At 42.0% G+C, this 20,007-nt stretch overlaps 1 protein-coding gene across 7 annotated transcripts in view; it reads right to left on the minus strand.

Annotated features, from left to right (window-relative positions):
- The window catches only part of CNKSR2 (connector enhancer of kinase suppressor of Ras 2), a 212,888-nt gene that overhangs the window by 172,774 nt on the left and 20,107 nt on the right, over nucleotides 1–20,007 (minus strand). For 5 of the 7 annotated variants that reach the window (XM_049835198.1, XM_049835196.1, XM_049835194.1 and 2 more), the window contains exon 2: nucleotides 4,122–4,309. In XM_049835198.1, coding sequence (XP_049691155.1) covers nucleotides 4,122–4,309 — 188 coding nt within the window. The remainder of the gene's footprint in view (nucleotides 1–4,121; nucleotides 4,310–20,007) is intronic. The other 2 variants (XM_049835197.1, XM_049835195.1) reach the window with 1 other exon arrangement.

Genomic DNA, 20,007 nt, shown 5'->3' on the forward strand with positions numbered 1-20,007 from the left:
CACTCAGCAAAATATGGTCATACCCAGTTTTGATAAATGAAATTCCATCTCCTGACAAACAGATGATGGGAAAAGAATTACGTGCATTTCTTTGCTTTCTGCAGCACAGTTAGGTATTTCAGGAGTTACAAGACCCCCAGACATACTCCAAACCTGAAGACTGACACAGTGATCTGATCGCATTATCTAAGTAACCTGTCCTTCACTAGGCATTTTTCTTTTCCTAAGCATCACCTCCATCTTCCCTCAATTCACTTTCTGTTGCCATTTTTCATTCACATCCAGTACTTAAAGCAACCAATGAGGAAACAAGGCTCACCACATTTTAGCTGTAGATGAAGGTCTGCTACAATGCTGTTTTTTCACTGATGAAACGTAAAGCAGCCTTAGACTTTACACCACACACATACTGAAAAGGTTTATGCAGAGGCTAGATCTGGGTGGTAATTTTTATAACCGATGAACACGCGTATGTTTTATTATGTGGGAGTAGCCTGGAGCAAAAATACCATGGTACCTAACTCAGCACAGTTTCTCCTGTATCTCTAGAGCTGGACATGCAGCTTCTTAGTTTACCATTTTTCAACCACTTTTGAGATCTCAAAAAATAATTGACATTTTGTCAGTATGACTAAACATGTGCATCCCCATCAAGCAGGAATCTACCTGTTAGTGCCACCAGTGTCATCTCGGTTTCATGTCCCAGTGTGAACAGAAAGGGACAGACAAGAGACATACCTTGCTGGAAATAGAACAACTCTACAGGCATATATCCATCACGGTGGTTTCTCAAGGACCGATCGAAAGCCATGCAACAAACTCTTTGCAGCAACAAAATGCCATCACAGACCTCACTACTTCTTTCTTTTAAGCACAGAGAACATTTCATTCATCTTGCCCTTTCTGACATACGGATTTGATAACACACAAAACAGCACCGAGGCAAGATAATCTATTGAACGTGCTCCCACCTTCACAGACCGAAGGAGAGAGGGAAGAGACAAACCACATTAGTTACATCGCCCGCTCTCTCCCGGAGCACGTCCAGCTTCAGCGATGGTACGCGGTACGTACACCCCCACCGTTATCAGCAAGCGTGACCTGTAACGGCAGTAGCAGCTGGGCAAAAATCTTTACTCCTCTTTCTCAGAAGCACCGTAGGAAAAGAAAACCTGTGAATCTCCCCCCCAGGATGCTTGCTCTCCTGTCAAGAGCACAGTGTGCCAGGCTGGCAGCCGAGAGACTCTGCTAAGATGGATAGCACAGGCCACCATTTGTTCTCTGATCAGCTAACAAACACCGGAGGATCCATTCCTTGCAAGTGCTTATGACAAGAGGGGAATACTGTGAGAGACCATAGCGACCCACCCACCTTCTGTCAAAAAAATCAATAAAGAACATCCTTTAAATAGTGCCATCAATCATAACTGGTTCCCAACTATTATTGCAGCAAGCAGCTTGTCTACTTAGCACTGTTCAATAGCCTCCACCTGGGTTAGGGAAGTCCCACGCTCTCTCCATACCAGCCAAATATGCTTGTTCAGGCTTTCCACTTTCCTCCAAGAAGAAAAAGTTGCCCTGTGAACTACAGGCACGCAACACAAGCAGCTGCTTTGCCATTTGCCGTATCCACAGCTGACAGGGCAGAAACTGCGAGTAGAAGTTTACCCCCAAAAAATGCTGGGAAGGGGGGGCAGGAAGAAAGCAGCTCTTAAAACACATCAGCTATCAACATCGCAGAAGCTTTTCTCATTGATGACAACTCGGTCTTCGAAACTCTCTCCTGCAGAGCGAGAGCAGGAATGAACAGCGGGAGCTGGTTTCTGTCCTCCTCAGTTGTCCTCAGTGCCAAAAACTGCTTAGGTGGTCACTCACTAACTCGGAGAGAACGGGGAGGAGAATCAGTAGTGACAATCCTTTTGGTTTCTAATGATTAGTTTAAAAATCAATCAGAGATTATGCTTGCAAGGCAAAATTAACATTACTACTCCTACCCCATCATGCCATACATCATCTCCAGCATCCAAATAGAGGTCAACTCAGCTGGATCATACACTCGTAACTCATGCCAAATTCTATCATGAAACCTCTGGCAAACTCCAGCGAAACAGAAAAAATAATCAGCTAATTTTCATTTAAAAAAACCTTGCACAGCAACTACCTGCACTAGCAGTTATCCTACATTAGACAGTCATAGGCTTAAAGCTCTCCTAAACAATACAGTCAACATTAGAGGCTAATTGGAAGAATGGGCAAGCACTAACCAGGGCAGATACTTACTGATGCAATAAACAAAGGAAAGCCCGTAAGTCTAGGACCAGTAGAGCCAAAAGGATTGTCTCTGAATTAAATTTCCTAAGAGGTTTATCTGATTGGTGAACAATAAATTCAAATTAAGTCCACTAAAATCAATATAACAATCACATTTTGTATCCCTGAGGAGCCATGAGGAGCCAATTGTGAGACTGCAAAAACCTCAGCTTAAATTAGAAGCCGTGATCTGAAGGCATACTATTGTGTTTCAGTGATGAAGTTTCCTTTAAGATGAACTCAGAAAAGCAGTCAACACTGTATGTGCAACAAGGACCAGGAAGGTAGAGACTTGCTGCATGAATTGAGGATGCAGTGTTAGCCTTTGCTACAAATTCCTTATTTTATATTCAACTTAGTTCCATACACTTTTGCCTAAGATAAGGGAGCTACAAAGACAAGTTGTGTTTGTTTGTCTAAAGATAACATCTGTAATTACATAGCCATGAAAAAAGAAATTTCAGCTAATAAACAAGGTTTTTTTCTGTGAAAATAGGTTATTTTTGAAAGAGCCGCAATCTGTCTCTCTGTTTGCTTGTCAGAGTTCACCCTTACTTAGATTTTGTCTCAGTTAATTAAAATATTTACTTTCTTGTTTCCTTTTGCACTGTCTGATGAGAAAAGTACTTTCTGAATAACTCTATGTTCCCTTCTATACATGTAGCACTTTTTTTTTTTTTTTAGGATGGCATCCTTTCCATTATTTAGAAAACAAATAGATGAGTTAACTTATTGCACTGAGCCACTTTGCAATGTTATTAGAAATACTACTCTAAAGAAGAGAATCGAAGATGTGTTTAAAACCAAATGTCTTCCTGTATGGAAAAGCTTTTCTCCACTTTTTTTTTACTTTTTCTTCCACATTTTTAATTTTTTTTCCACAGTCTTCTCTTCATTACCCCTCACATCTATCTCCCAAAGATGCAACAACAGGATATTCAGAAAAGCTGCTGCATACTGAGAATCCACAAGTCTTTCTGAAGAGCCTTTCAGCGTACCATCTTTGATTGCCTCTACTGGGATTCAGCTTTCTTAAAGCTGCTTCTGAGGCCTGGAAAAGTAGTATGCATTAAAAATCCACAAAACACCACTTTAGGCAGTCAAGTACATCTTAGCGGAGCTGTTCACAATCCTTCCTACAGTGGAGAATGCAGACAGTATGCCCAATCTATCACTAATCTTTACAGGCACGCAATAAAAGTTCGGAAAAAGGGTGAAGTCAGCAGCACACCCCTCACCAAGGGGATAATCCCAGTTATGTATGACGCGACCTGACTGAAAGGACCATTACCAAATCCCTCTGTATGCGCCATCAAAGATATATGTATTATTTACACATAAGATAATTATTTCAGTATTTTATCCCTTCTACTCTGAAATACAAGCAGCTATGTTTCAGCAAGCTTGAATAATCATCTAAAACATAATTTGCATGAAAGGATCAGTGAAAAATGACATGGTTAGTATCAGGGCGTTTTGCTTGTAAAGGGCAACCGGCACTCAATTACTGCATTCACATATATAACTGTTCTACATTCCAAACCAAACCCGCTCTAGTTCTTTTGTGATTTCAGATAAACTTCTCTTCTATAAAGACAGATATGCAAGCCTTAATTCTCTGATACCAATTTATTTCACAAGCACCATCCTATCAGTAGATATTGCTCTTTATCTTGCCTCTGGTTTACAATGCTAAATTGTTCATACATCACATGCCAGGAGTTTCTTGAACTACTTGGTCTTTAGAACTGGAAATTTGAATACACAAACTGTGAGTTTGCAAACACTGTTCGCTCCCCCCACACACACACCCTGTTTTGCCCCAAAAAGTTTACCAGCGCGCAGAGCAAGTCTACTGCTTCCAAGATAAGTTCCTGATGGCCAATTCGTGTGACTCCAAGATCTTCCAGTTCTTGATGAGTAATGCGTAGCAGCTGGTCGCCACTAATCTTCTCTCTTTCAAAGTTCTTTATATATTGCTGCAGGCAGTCATCAAGACCTGCAGAAACAGGACAGAAGAAGGGAAGACCAATGTTAGCAATGTTTTGTACTGCCATAGGAAGTAAAAACGGGCTGGAACCAAAAATCAAGCCAACAGAGGATAACTTGCCCTATCTTTAAGAGAATTATTTCAACGTTACAAAAAATTTAATGGTACCCAGAAATCTTAAGATTTGGAGAGCTATGGCAGCCATGGCTTTTCTACCTGTGGACAATACCAACCGTTCCTGAACCCCAAAGAGAGCCCTGAATTCTTGTAGTGTGCTGTGCTACGAATGCCTGCCTGGCGGCCTCTCATAACAGGTAGGTTAGCAATGCCTCCATGACATCTGGGAGAGGAGAGGAGGAGAGGAAACAACGGGAGGGAGGAAGACTTGCATCCTTCTCTGGGTGCAGCACATCAACATATGCTGTTAATTATTACAGCACGGTAAGAGACTGGAAACAAGGGAAAGCATTTGTGCCAGAGACAAATTCTAAGGGAATAATGAGTGTGAATATGCTAAATGCCATACATCCAGGAGCGACTAGCTATCTGTGCCTCTTAACCTCGCTCCCAGCGTACCTCTGCCACGGTAGGTTGCATGACGAGGAGGGGCTGATGGAGATGCCCTCAGCTAGGGACCCGTCCCTTCATGGGACACTTGACCACAGCGCCCCACGCAGTGACGCACAAAACGGCAGTGCCACATCGCAGTGTCTCTCCTACTCCAAGGAGGTTCACAGGCTGCTGAGCCACCCGAAAGTTCGCAGACCATGCCAGCCCCCAAAACAAGCTGCAAGGAGCTCTAGAGAACAAGAAAAGCGGTAGCACTGCAAATGCATAAACTGGGCCCCAACTGCAGCAGCAGATGCAGCTCAATGTACCTCACTCAGAAACTGTATGGAGTCACTCACAGCACACAAATGCTTACTAAGCACAAAAAGCCACTAAAATCAAGACCAGGGTGCGCTCCCCAGAACTGAGTAATCGCGGAGCAGAAACAGGCCCGTTGTGCCATAAAAGATCCTAGAAGTGCTCAGGACACGGACAAGTGCAGGGTTGTACAGAACCAGGTCCTGCTTTGGGGGCCACCCCATTCTAGCTATCCAGTTTGATTATTGGTCTAATGACACGTAGCTGACTCCATGGTTTTGCCTGGAGCAAATAGCCCTGCAGAACATGAGATAATCCATCATGCACCTCTTCCCCATCAACCTTTGCCTAAGAGGGCCAGACCAGTACGAGGAAGCTCTGCAGCGTGTGCATCCCTGTGCCAAGGGGATAAGGAAGACTCCTGGGTATTTGATGGTCCATCTAAAATCTGTGGCTGAACACCTTCTGACGGATCAACATGACTGCTACCGAGTAACAGGATTTCACAAAAACCTCAATGCATTAACTTAGCTGCTTCTTGAGAGCTACCACCTTTCTGATGGTTGTCTTCAAACAATCCCTAATGCTGAAAAGACATCTGCTCGTTAGGTTGCAAGGAAGTGAGAGAGAACATTTTCACTTGCTAATGCAAACGTCCGCAAAATCTGAAGATACATGGAGGCAAAAAGATCGATCTGACTCTGAGCCCCAGCTGTCTCCTAAGAGCCCCAGCTTATAGCATAAAGCTTCTCTAAAACCGTTTTTGTTGCATTACTGGTTGTCATTCACCCTTTTTAGGGTGTAGCCCACCTCCAAAGGGACTCACAGGAAGAACACGTTGGTACTGCAGGCAGGGATGCAGACGTGCTTGACCAGCTTGTGAGGAGCTAAAAATTTTGCCCTAATTCTCCAACAAAGAAAACACAAATGGTTAAACTTTCAGTGAAAGCAATGATCTACTAAAGCTTTTATTCTCCTAAGTTCCATTCCCCTACAGTAGGGGAAACTGAATGATCAGAACCACCAAGACTGATCCATAATATGATTTGGTTGCCACACATATGCACGGAAAAGAAGGCAGGAGCACTCTAAGCTCAAAACAACACAGCCTGCTGCTTTGTGGGGTGCCTCACTGTATTTTTGATATTTTCTCCCGTTGTACTTAAATAATGAATACTCTGCCTTTGGCCTTACAACTGCTTGTTAATCAAAAGTAATGTTTCATGGTAAAACAACACAATACGTGCACAGTCAGTGCGATGTACAAGGGGAAGATCTTCATTTCCCTCTTTCTTAGACACCATTGCTTCAGAACACATCAAAGGGTACAAGTCCTGCATACTCCCAAGGCATTTCAATGGGAGCCCTCAATTCATCCAAATACTGCTGTCTCTCTCTTACGTGCTAGGCAATGCTCATCATTATTAGCAAACAGACAAGCAGCAATAAAAATCAGGTATTCTTCTCTGCCTGACACCTGAAAGTAAGGCCATTTCCAAGTGCCAGTGCTATAAGAACTCATTTAGACATTTAAATTTAGGTTGCGAAAGGAAGTAATTTTTCTCAAATCTTCTTGAATCTACTTTACTTGTTCACACACACACACAAGATACCATTATCTTGAATTATCTGACATGAGCCTTCTTGATTTATCCATCTTTGTACGTATTTTCTCCCAAAGCCCTTCTTAGCCCAAATTTTCCATCTGATATATTAATTGCACAAACTGTTTTACAAGCAGAGTCCCATGCATAATGGCATTTATTTCTTGAAAGAAATTGAATATTCTTGACAATACATAAAACATTTCATCTAAAAAGGTATTAAAAATAGGCCATATATGTGCTTTTGCTAAATGACTAAAAAAGAAGGCAGTAAGTACTTCTGATATTCCTGAACTTAAGTCCCACACTGCTTACATAGACTGCTGAATGAGAATAATAACATTAAAATATTTGGCGTCATCAGGTATCAAAAAAACGAATTCCCGGCTAAGAGACTAGGAACACAAATCCAGAATAAGACATGACAGATGCACCTAATAAACACTTACTGACAGTTAATTCTAAATAAAGCCATTACTCTTCCTCCTCCTGCTATCTGTGTATTTTTGTCATTCAGATGTAATCTAGATGGATGCACGTAGTTCATATAGGGTAAGAAAAAAGCTTTTAAGACAACAAAAATATTACCGACAATTGCCTGACTCACCAATTTCATAAAAACTACAGCCCGGAAAGAACAAAATAATTTAACCATAGATTGCGTGACATTTTCAGTATAGCTTGCCACAATGACTTGCCCTCGCTCCCCAAACAGAACAACCTTTTAAAGTAATTGATTTATGTCATTCTATTTCTTAATTAAGAGAGCAGCAATTCTTTTTGTAAACAAAACTGCACAGATACATAGACAGGAAATAATAATACCAGAAGGCTGCCAGCATTCCTCACCCACACCTTTTGTCCCCAGAGCCGCAGCAGACGGCCAGCTGCTGCTGCCTTCCCTTCGACGGGAGGGGAGCTGCAGGGAACCGGCGTTCCTGGCTGGTAACGCCATTTCACTTGGGACCGGAGAAGATGTACCAAAGAACATCAGGTGCCTGGGGTCCGTGAAAACACCCTGGAAGCTCAGGGGGAAAGCACAGCTCTCTTAAGAGCACTCTGTCTTTCACAATACTCCTGCAAGTCCAGCCTCCACCCAGCCTCGACGCAGTAGTAAAGTTTCCTAGGCGTCAAGGTCTGCTCTGCTTCTACCCCCAGGTGCCCTCGTATCAGAGGATGTCACACAACTCACGTACCACAGGAATCCCAGCAAATAACTCGGTTTGATGTACTATTATTCCCTGCTCCTGGCCTTGGGTGGGATTAAGGTTGCCAAGCACCTAGCGGTCCTGAATATTTCAAGAACAGCAGCCTCTATCCAAAAATCAGGTTCATTATTATATTCTGGGTGCATAAGGCCCCACAGTGTATCAAACAGGTTTTGAGATGTCAACACACCAGTAACAGTCTCGTATTCAACAACTCTGCTCCTCACCCAAAACAACCCCAAGAATTTTTGAGTATATGTAAAGGCACTGATGTTCCAATAATTACAGACCTTAAAGTAGAACTGTGTGATGGTACTCCTCTTCCTTTTAGATGTACTCTTTAAAGAAAACACTATATAATGTTTGGGGTTTTTTTCCTTTCTTTTTTCTTGAAAGATTCCTCATCTTGTGCTCCAGAAACAACATAGACCTCCAAGGACACTAACTACTCAAGCAGCACTCCCCTACCCTGAACGCTTTCCACCTGAGCTTATCAGCTCCCCTACCCTGAACGCTTTCCACCTGAGCTTATCAGCTCCCCTGCCCCACATGTTTTCCACCTGAGCTAATCAAGCACAAGGTCTGGCAACGCCGTCTGGATCCCCCTGTACACTCACTACCTGGCCAGTTTGACTAGAAGAGCATTTAAGACGTTAAGTTACTACATTGCACTTCTTTGTCAGCCAGCACACCCCTGAGGTGTTATGTACACAGATGGGCTATTCTGGGCATTAACAGAAAAGGAGCAACTCTTCTCATTAAGTTTAAAGCAAGCTCTACCTCGCCTGTGGGATTAAACAAATAAACAGCAGCAAAAGTAAAGAAAGCTCCTCCAAAAGAAACTGCTCAGAAGAGTCAGTGCTTTTAACATTAAAAAAACCCACTTCTCTAGAGAAGTTTCTCTTGCAAGTAGAACATACTGGAGCTGGGTTTTTTCCCCTAGTCTGTCATGGAGTTCTACCTCGTGTGGGCCAAATCAGAGTTCATCAAATAATTAACAATTCTTAATGGCTCACAGATGCGAAATCGGGTGGGGGTTTATGCAATGAATTCCTTTTACAGCAATGGCACAGTAGCAACTGATTGAGAAATGTTTAATGTCTTTTTTTTACTCATATGATTTTCTGGAATAAGAAGCGCTACCCTCCAGGGCAGTCTTCTGTGCTTGCATCTCCTAACTAACAGCACAAGTGCACACTTCATGATCTCTCTGAGGTATTGGTCTTATTTTGATGTGTGTAACAGGTCATCTTTTGAAATAAGCGAACCGACAAACCGCCCTGTAATTCAGTGTCAGAACAGGTTCTGCACGTCTGTGGTAATTCAAACTCAAATGACCCTCTCCATGAAATATATCCTGAGGTTCTGATCCCACAGTCTGCTCCTCTTCTGCAAGCAGTTCGGTCTTTCCTGCCGCCTCCAAGAGACTAAGTAGTATTAAAATACTTTCTCTACAGCTAGATCAGAACTAAAATTTGTAGCTCAGCTGCTCAGATATACATAAGGTGATACAGTTCTAAAAATAGTGCCAACTAGGTAGAATATTCTTCCCCAAATTGGTGGCAAAATAATTTTTCCTTAACATTGGAAAACTACAGTGAAAATAACAGAGTTTGCATCCGTATCAGTCCTCTTTTCAGTTTGGGGTTAGGGGAAAGATGATGAACGTTACAGGTTTAACTACCATACCTGAAACTTTGATAAGGAAGTATATTTTTCTGTTCCCCTGGTAAATCAGAATGAGGATGCAAACTGACAACTTCCCTTGACAAGCCCTTTTTCTGTAAGCCCAGCATTTACTGAAAAGCAAACCCATACACACAATACATGGAGTAATTCTGCACAACAGGGAAAGACACACAGCTTTCTTAAAAAACAAATGACAGGTTTGGGGCTTTTCTTTTTCTTTAAATATCAGGCAAACAAATTCATCTTTCAGTCTGAACAGAAAGAGTACGCCCTCCCTGAGCTCCCTCAGTTTTATGCCTTAACGAAGACAAATTCAAGCAATGGACCGTAGCACAGAACTTAACAAGTCATTAAAAAAATATTTAAACTACAGTTTAATATAAACTGTGCATTTATGTAGCACTATCCAATACCTTTTCAGATTGCAAACTATCATTTGCAACATTTTTACCTGAACTACCATGATGGAAGGGACCACTAAAACGTTCGATGTTCAGGAAAAAAAAAAATCATGGTTGCTTTCTCCATGGTCACCATTACATATGCATTAAATTTAAGCCAACTGTTCTTAAGGACTGACCACCTTTGAAACTGCACGAGTCTACTTATATTTCAAAATTAAATGTTCAACCGAGTTCCTGGTAGTTAAAACACTGTGATACGACTTACGCGTTTGCCCCAGGCTTTATTAATCCAGAGCTGGTAAACTACCAGCCTATTCACTTTCATTATACAAAAAGACAAGCTTTGCTCATGCCAAAGAGCAAGACAACCAACCAGAAAACTTCTTCCTCGCCTCCACCTCAGCCAGAGAGCTGCTCCTGGGCACGGACGCCGCAGGCAGCCCAGAGCGGGCAATGCTCCCCGCCACGGCCGCTCCTATTTGGGGTACACGCTCACGCTTCCTCCCCTGGAGAAGCAGAGCACGAGGGGGCAGACTAGGAAAGGCCAGCTTTCCCCACAATCTGTACGTGGGAGGTGGCATTTGGAAACTCTCCATGCCCCTCAGTCTGAAACCGGGAGCGAGCCAAGCCAGCCGCTTCCCCACCTGAGAGGCAAAGATAATTCTCCTCTGCCCACGTAAGGGATGCCCACGTAAGGGATGCTCGCTGCTTCGGGGTCTTCAGCACCTTCTGGGCTTCGTATGTGACAAGCAGATGTCACGGTTATCAGTGCCAAAAGACAGAGCGAAGAACAGAATGTTTTAAGTGCAGTAGATGGCAAATGCCTACTGTGGACAGGATGGCCGCAAAAAAAGTAACGCCCCGTCCCAGAGGAACACTGCGGGTAGGGTGGGGAAAGAAACACCAGAAGCAGCTTTCACTACAGATTGGGAAAAAATTGCAATATATTTGAAACTGGGGGGTGGGGGGGGGGGGGGGCGGGAATTAATTGCAGGCTCTGGATTTATGAATGGGTACAGGATTAATGAAAAAAAGAATTGCCAAATGCCTGGATTACAGCAGTATTTCCAAAAGAGCGGGACAACCACTTTGTGCACTCGTTATCTGCAATTTCAGGCAAAATCCCTCTAACTGCAAAACACATTTGTCCTTCACTCTATGGAATTATTCTCTCTCTTTAACTCCCTTCCCCCCCCCCCCCCCTCGGTATATATCTGAGTCAAGGAAAATTCCAAAAGCATTAAAAACAAACATTTTAAATGACTGAGAAGATCCAAATAATTACTCCTTCAAGCATAACATGCGTATTCATAGAATATAGCATAAGATTACATGCTTTCCATGTGCAGTTTAGGGTAGATGTATTTCTTCTAGGAACCTTCAACTGTTCGTAGTCAAAACATCAGCCGAGAGGTACTGCTAACCGAAAACTACAGTTTTAGACAATGAAAGAGAAACACAATACGTAACAACCCCCACTTTATATCCACTGGATACATAGTACTACCTCCAGCAAAGCTCATTAAGTTTGTAGAATGAAGAACTCGGAAGACAGAAGATGTGAACATGAGAAGCAGCACCGTAATCCAAACGCAGCCTCTCCTGAAGGTATTACAAATGCCGAGACCCCGGCTACTAGACCAGAGGTACCTGTGTACAGCAGCGAGGGAATTAAGGAAGGGATCGCCCCGGGCTCCTGAAGAGATGTCCAGAATGAGAAACTGAAATAGAAGTGTATTTTAGACCTTGCACATTGCTCTGTTCTTTCTTTTTAAGGTCCTCGCCAGCAGAAAGCCCTGCGGTCGGTCAAGGGGAAAGCCACCAGTGAACGAGGAGATGGCATTACGGGAGGCGAGAACTTGGGAGTCAAGGAGTGCATTTGCGACAGCGGTGGGTTGAGACAGAAGTTTGAGGTGAAAGAAGTACTGTCTCAAGTCACTACGAATTCTGTAATCAAAAAACAAACCCTGTTCGAGGAATCTAACTCTGAAGTGTCTGCTGTTTCCGTGCCTGCAGATACACCCTCTTTTCATGATCATGAACTCTCACAAGACCTGCATATATCAATCGTATGACCACATTGGCAATAAATGGCAATTTTGTTCATCAGAAAATTGCAGAATCATCAAGACTGAGTGGATCATACGTGGCTCATCAACAGCTCTACTTTACAAAGAATTTCACACTGACCAAATTTTACAAGGGTTTTCTTGAAAAAACAAAATGAAATTTTAAAAAGGAGACAGACAGAAAGTGTACATGCAGACTAACTACAAGCATGATTTAAAGATACACACGACTGAACTGGGTGCAGTTTCTAATAGGACTTATTTTCAATAAAATCAGTCCTTGCTGTTAGACGACTTATAATCAGGCCTTATTATGGCAAGTTACACTTGTTAATTACAAGAATAATATCCAAAGTGTTCTGTTTAGCTTTTGATAAATGTAATCATTCATATTTCTCTGGGTGCTTTTTGTTTCCATTATGCCCAACTGTATAGCAAAGCCAAATCTTTACACAAGCACATAGAAGTTTTGCAAAGTATTTGAAATCTTAAAACATGGATAACACTGCAACAACCAGTGTCGAGCTCTTTCTATGAAATTCAAGGATTAGTATCCCTGATTATCAATATTGTTCTCAATGTAAGAGGTTATAATTATTGTTATATTTAGGATTCCCATTATTGGATTACAACGACCACATTGTTCAACTACAGCTGTGGCCTTTGCACATGAGAAATGCTGACGTGTGCGGAAAAGTTAGTGTGCTGATAATGGCAGCGGAAATCTCTTTGCTAGTGGAAGGGAGAGGAGCCAAACAACCCACAGCATCATTAAGTATGAGGAATCCCTCAAATGAAGCTAATCAAAGGAATGCATCCATTTACTCCTGATAAATACTGCTACACCCAGCTGCAGGGGCCTAGGGCAGCCACAACGGGGATGGGATGAGAAAGTATACGTTCACTCTCATAATTCTGTACATAAAATGACAGATTTTAAGCTCGGGGTTAGAAATTCACCACAATTTGGGAGGCATCTAGAGATAAACTGGAAGTATGTGAACTGTAATGCTTTTTTTTTTTTCTTTTGCCTTTTTTGTTTGTTTGTTTTTCTTTCTTCCCCCCCCAGGAAACCTACTCATATTCTGAACAAAGACCAGATAGGCTAAGGTGTGTGTGGGGGTATGTTTGTTGAAATATTGTATTTTACTAAAACCAGAAGTTCTCCAATAAGTTGTCCAAGCATTATCAACATTATAAGGCTATAAACACTGAATGAAATACTCTCCTAAAATTTCAAAGACAACATGCCATTATTGTCTCATTTTTTTTTTCCTACTTAAATCTATGCCCTCGTAATTTTTGAAGCAGCTTTGAGGACATGGAACGTACCATCAAAGCTTTGCAAAAAGCAAGAGGAGAAAGTGGCATTGTCACTTTATATGTAATAATACATTTTTATGATACACAAGAATCCAGCCAGTCCAGTCTTATTCAGGGCCCCATGATGCTAGCGACTGTATAAAGTAATACACAAGGAGACATGACCCAGACCCAAGATGCTTGATAAACTTCTCTTTCTCCATGAAATTCAAGCTGGCTAGCTAATAAAGGCAGATCCCTCAACAGCTACTTTTATTTCTACTCTGTTTCACTTTGCAGTTTTCACACTTTCACAATCATTCTCCTTCCGTTTTTCACATGTACTCCAGTTTGCAGAGTGCCTCAGGAAAGGGAAGTCTTCTTGGGTCCAATCACTGTTTAACTTCTTCCTCAAAGTACTACATTTCTTCTCCAATTATTGCACGTAAACTAGTATACATTGCGACTGTCTTAGCATATAGGCATTTTTCAATTAACATTATAAAATTAGGGTTCTAAATACCATTAACTAACAGCTATTTGATTTGCGTTTCATCAGATAATTTTTTTAAGTTTCAAATGCTACCATTTTTCTTCTCTAAAATGATTCCTTGTACAACACCTGTCTGCACCACTACCACCGTAGAGATTTAATGTTTCCTAAGAACTTGCCACCATACGTCAGACTATAAGTAGTAACTTTATCACTAATTGGTTCCCCCTAAAATATAAAGCCATTTATGAATGAGCACAACAAAAACATTTTCCCAGCAGTGTCCTTCTGACTTTAGAGTTTCTAGAGGTTTAGCTTTGTACTAGCGCAAAGTAACTTTACAAGATCAAAAAAACAGTTTCCTGCCAAACATATAATATTCTGGTGCCTGCAAACAAAAAGGCAACACCGCTGGTTTACATGGGGAGAACAACTGTCCATCTAACAATAGCGTGTGGCTTTATTACTTCTCCAACAAGTCTCTCAAGTAAGCAGCGAGTACTACTGATATTAAAGCAAGCTGAAGTGAGTACCGCCAGGTTCAACACACCACTGGCAGAACAGTGCCAGAGCTGGAAAGGGCCAGCGAGGCCACAGTCCGCCCGAAACAAACCAGCCCTCCATCTGCCCCAGCCCCGGGGCGACGGCTCCGCATTCCCGACTGCAATTGCATCAATGCGTGGCACCTGCCTTCCCAACAATTTTGCACCGCACAGCAGTGACAAATCACCAGATTCCCAAATATGACTGTAAGCATTGAAACACAACCACCATATTCCCTAAGGATGGGAGGCTTTGTCTAAATAGGTGTGGTATTGGCTTCTTCAACAGTTTAGAAGGGGCTGTAAGGCTGAAACACTCCCTCGGGACTTCAGATATTAAAGTATTAATTTTCCACAGCTTTTCACTGTCTCCCATGATTATTCGCAGCTGCGCTTCACACTAACACATATGACTATAGGAAATGCAAAGCCATCAAATGTCCAAGCCTATAGCAGGCAGGCAGGAGGGAAAGTTTCTTCAAACTCTGAGTGAACTCCCTCCTGTTCATTCCTCCTTCTCGCAACGCCCATGCAATTCCCAGGCTCGAAGTTCTCTTTAGCAGAAGTTCACACAATTCAGCACAGTGTGAGATTTGGGATGGTTTTAGAGTTGTGGGCAGAAAAAGCTGTACATCCCCCTCCACACGACAAAGAAACATCTGTAACTTAAAATCACTGGTCAAATACTTTGATATGTGTAGGAGTGTCTTGAAGAAGAAAGGGAAAGCTATACTTCTAATGTTCATCACTTCCATCACTCCACATACGATGTCTCAGTAACCATCCCACCCCTCTGCAAAATATAAATGAATCATATATTAAGGGGAAAAAACCCAAGTATAATATGTAAGACAGTCAGAAGATGTTTATGTAAGCCAAACACACCCCTGACATTAACCAAGTAAGTAAATAAGTACTGGTTGTTCTTTCAAATGCCTTTCCATGTTTGCATTTTTACAGCATGCTCCAGAGCAGCCACGTTAAATACACTGTTGTAGTCACAAGAAGGGCCCTCCTCTTCCCCGTCCCTCACATGGGCTAATACATGCTATTATGCAAAATAGTCAATAAGCTCTGCCACAGTCTTTAGTATAGTTCTTCACCACAAAAAACAGCTTTGCTGCCAGGAATTTATTATGTCAGAAGACATCCTTTCGGTGCGAGCAGGAACATCATGTCCCCAAAGAAATAATACAACAGTTGTTAAAGTTTTCCTTTACCTCAGTACTTTACACTGTCTCCCACCACTGGAGAAATCTGTTAATGGTTCAGATAAGGCTTCAAGATTTACTTGGTGATGCCATCACACGGGGTCCGCGGATTTCATGCAGCCCAGCAGCATGGTTAGAAGCAATGCAGTTCGTTTTGCAACAGGAGCAGTTCCTTAGTTTTGCTCTGCTTACATTGACCCTCTCTCTGGAGCAACAGTGGCCAAGATGCTAGGCTTGCTTGGGAGTGCTTATACAATGACTTCCATCCATGCTGCAAATTACTCTTCCTTCTCCTACATTTTATTTTCCTTCTAATACCAGCAAAATCATCCAGCGTGCACTGACTCTATCTGTCTTCTCTCAGGAAGGATTTCAGAATTAAGAGAGAACCCTGATGACGTCACCCATAATTGGACAGAATACATTCAAATAACTTTACAAACAGTCCTACAAGGACAGCTTTATAGCTTTATTACATTCTGATATGCACAGATCCAGTGTACATTAAGAAGTTGAAAACATTTCAGTTTTAAGCTTCTTGGCTAAGACAATCTGCTTCAAACTGCATTCAAAGTAGAGTGCTTTACATAAAAGTACACGGAAGGACAACTTTACACACCTGCTCTTCCCCGCTCTCCCTCTTGCTCATTAGAAGAGAAGAACACATTCCATAATGTAAAATTTACAATATGAACCATAAGCCTGTAAAGTGGGAGTGCAACCCACACAACTGGATCATGGCAAAATACATTTGTTTGTTTTTTATTTTCTTTGGCAATATACTTTTTAAAGTAATGTTGTCAGCTTTGCGTAAGTTGTAAATACATAAAAATTTAAAAAAACATCTGTTGAAGTGACAACCTAAGTTACACTTTAGCTAGTTTCTCATTTTGCATCATCACTCGCTCATACAATTTATCGATATGAGCAAAAAAGCAGCAACTAGGAATTAGACCCTTCAAAGATTGAAGTAATCTACAGCGACATGTTAGTCTCTTGCAAGTCTCGTCAATGTTATATCCCCAGGAAAGAGAAATGAATGTTCGCATGGAAAGTAATGTGCACACGTGTCACAGAAAATTCGTAACAATTTTTTTTTAACTGTTAACTGCACAGCACTAAATTAATGGTATGAAACCTGTCCCTGAAGGCCTTTCCCCAAAAGAGGATGAGGTACTCCATTAAGTATTAGCATTACACACTTTATATACGTTTGTGCAAAATGCTGCAGTTTAGCGCTACTAACGTTTTATAATGCACACATGTATGCACATTTACTTAACCATTTCAGAGGCCTAATGCTGGCAAACCCAAAGAAAAACCTGAACTGCCCATGCTTTGCCACTGTTGTAGGCAACGCTGAGAACCATCTATGGGTAGGAGGAAGATGCGCACCGCACTCAGCTTCCCAAGCAATTCAGGTAGAAAGAGGCCAGAAATATCACAGAAAACGCACTGTCAGGGAGAGCTCTGCTCGTACAGAGCCCTTCAGAAGGCAGCACAAGGTAAAGTGATGCTCTCGGGTGTTTTGCTTACCTGTACTTACAAACCGCCTTGCCCCGAGCCATGTGGAAGGCATGGCAATCTAAACCAGAGCTGAGATTTCACTGAGGCTGCAGTTCCACAAGCTCTAGTATATTCTTGTCATAGCTTATCAGATAAAAGAAAAAAAAAAAAAACCATATAAAGTTTTACCACTGAATTAATTTTGAGCTTGGGTTTCCTTTGTGTGATCTTCACCCTTTATTCTGCAGTATCCCTGGCTGGGAGAAGTAAATACTTGTATCAGTCAGCGTGGGATAAAGTGTCCCAATTGTGGGTATTCCTGCCCATTTCCACAAGACATGGCCAGGAGATAAATGCTGTTTAACACTTTCTGTGACAGCTGTATATAGCCAACGGCAGCATACTTCTTAGTCTTGCTCCATCATCTCCTGCCCATTTAAGTATTGTTTACTTTATATTGAAAAGTGATGGAGAGGGTGTATCCATATAAAAATAGTAAGTATTTTGGTTAGCACCTCATCCAGGCCTAATCAGAAGCTGAATGAAAAACCAAAACCAAAAAGTACAAGAAAATGTCTGAATTTTCACTCTGCACAGTTTAACAGCACTTGTTTTATGTACTAATTGTCTTACTGTACGAGTGATTCCTTATTCCATATTTATTCTTAAAAGTGTAACTGAAACATAAGGTTAGATGCCATTTGAAGTAGTTGTAAAACCTGAATGAATTAATAATAATTACTATTTTGATCACAGTAATTCTGGCTGACTTTGCATGCCTTCCTCCTCGTCACTAATGACTGAAGGAAAAGACTCCTTGTTACCTGCCACAAACTCCATTGATCTCATTAGAAATAAACTTTCTGAGCCTGAGTGAGACTTCAAGAGTGGGTTTTTTGGAAAGACAGAGGACATCTTTATTTCCAAGTGCTTGCTCTGAGGTATCAAATGCATCATTTCCACTACCATTCCCAAATGCCAACCAGTCTGTTAAACACGTATTCATCAGCTCTATTCTGATCCTGCACTGCATCACATGCATCTTAGCGCTTATGTATTATTTCAGCCTCCCGTTAAGAAACAGTAATACCTTAACACTCTTCAGTTCTTTTAGAATCTCTTCGCTGACTTGAACTATTTCAGAAATAACAGGGCTTTCAATAATAAAGCATGCATGAAGTTAAGCACTGGTACATAGGAAATAGCAATACTAATGCCTATAAAGATAAGGCGCAATTCCCCTGCTCATGACAGGTTGTGCTCTGCTGAAATCCCCTTCAGAGCTGGTTCTCTGCATAACGGCCAGTTTCACAACTGTAACAGGGAGAAAGTGACAAACTGAAAAAATTTCTGAAGCTTTAGTATTAATAGCTTAGTATTAAAATTTCAACAAGTTGTTGGTATATTTTTGAAAAGAAAAGTAACACTATAACAACATAGGACACGTGGATTTCTGGGACAGTACTTTTTAACAAGCAAATGAACACCAAATTTTAGGGTGATGATTATGGGCGGAAGGAGATTCTGGAGACTTTTGAGTGGTTTTGCAACATGCTGCCCCATCACCTCCATCAGCCTGTCCTCCAGCCGGATGATAGGACCCCCCCATGAAGACCACTACCTTCTGCTCTGCTATCCTTCCGCTGAAACTGCAGCATTCCCACCTGCAGCCCCCTGCCACAAAACAGGGGTACTGTGGCTTCGGCACAGGAGCAGAAACTTGGCTGCCAACATCTGAGCACCAGTGATGCAACCCTTAATAAATGAAAACCTCTAACACGGCTTAAAATATTCTGCCGTGATATTGTGCCTGTAAGACTATGTGGCCAACTTGTGGTTACAATCAGATAAGAAAATCTTAACCACGGGCAAGATTTGGGCGAGAACCCTAGCCGCCACCTCTAGCAGATGGGCAGGGAAATCTTGCTAGGATTCCCACTTGGAGAACCCGTCTCGCCACCAAGCTAGAGGCTGCATAAAGACCAGGTAAGCTTTACCTACATCAACGTCACTCTCATTTATTCCTTTCTCAGCACCACCACCAGCAAAAAATTTCCTCCACGCATCTGTTACTCTACCAGCCAGACCCACTCCCTCTCTTTATCTCCTCACTTTCTTTGCACCTAAACAGGAACGGGGAAACCATTTTATTCTAGCATCCATTTCTCATCCTCCTCTCTCTCCCTGCACAGCTCTGAGGTCAGCATCTCCTGCAGCACGCAGCCTTCCTAAGTGGCGGGAGCCGTACAGCAGACTGACAGAAGCCTCGATGATTTAGCTGCTGCACAAGAGCTGCTGCTAACACCAGCGAAGCCACCCAGAAAGAGCGTCACTCGTTTCACCTTACTGTTGTTACTTGGAAAAATCTGTGACCAGCAATAGAGGCATCAAAGTCATCCTCCAAACATAAGGCTGGCAATACTATGGTGCGCCAGAACCAGAAAGAAAATGATGTTTCTTCTGCATAAAAATTCAAACTCTGAGCAGGCTGTAGGGATCCTCCCTCCTTATCAGGAGAATTGCATCTCCACCATTTGTAGAGAGAGAATTTTATTATAACCTATTTGCATTATAAGCCACTCTTCGGCAGACAGAGCAGTGCTTTGACTGCCAAGCATTCACCAGGAGATCCTATTAATGAAACACTTTTAACCCACGTCGTTTAGGTAGGGAGTGATTCGCTAACATGTCTCACGAAGTCAGAGCACCACGTTAGTGTTGGGCCCATCTTCTCTGACACAACTTGACACTTCGGTCATATGTTAAGCTCTGAAGCATCTGTTCCATAATAAACTATTATATGCTTGCCAAG

This window comes from Accipiter gentilis, chromosome 32 (genome assembly GCF_929443795.1).
Source record: "Accipiter gentilis chromosome 32, bAccGen1.1, whole genome shotgun sequence".
Lineage (NCBI taxonomy): Eukaryota > Metazoa > Chordata > Aves > Accipitriformes > Accipitridae > Astur > Astur gentilis.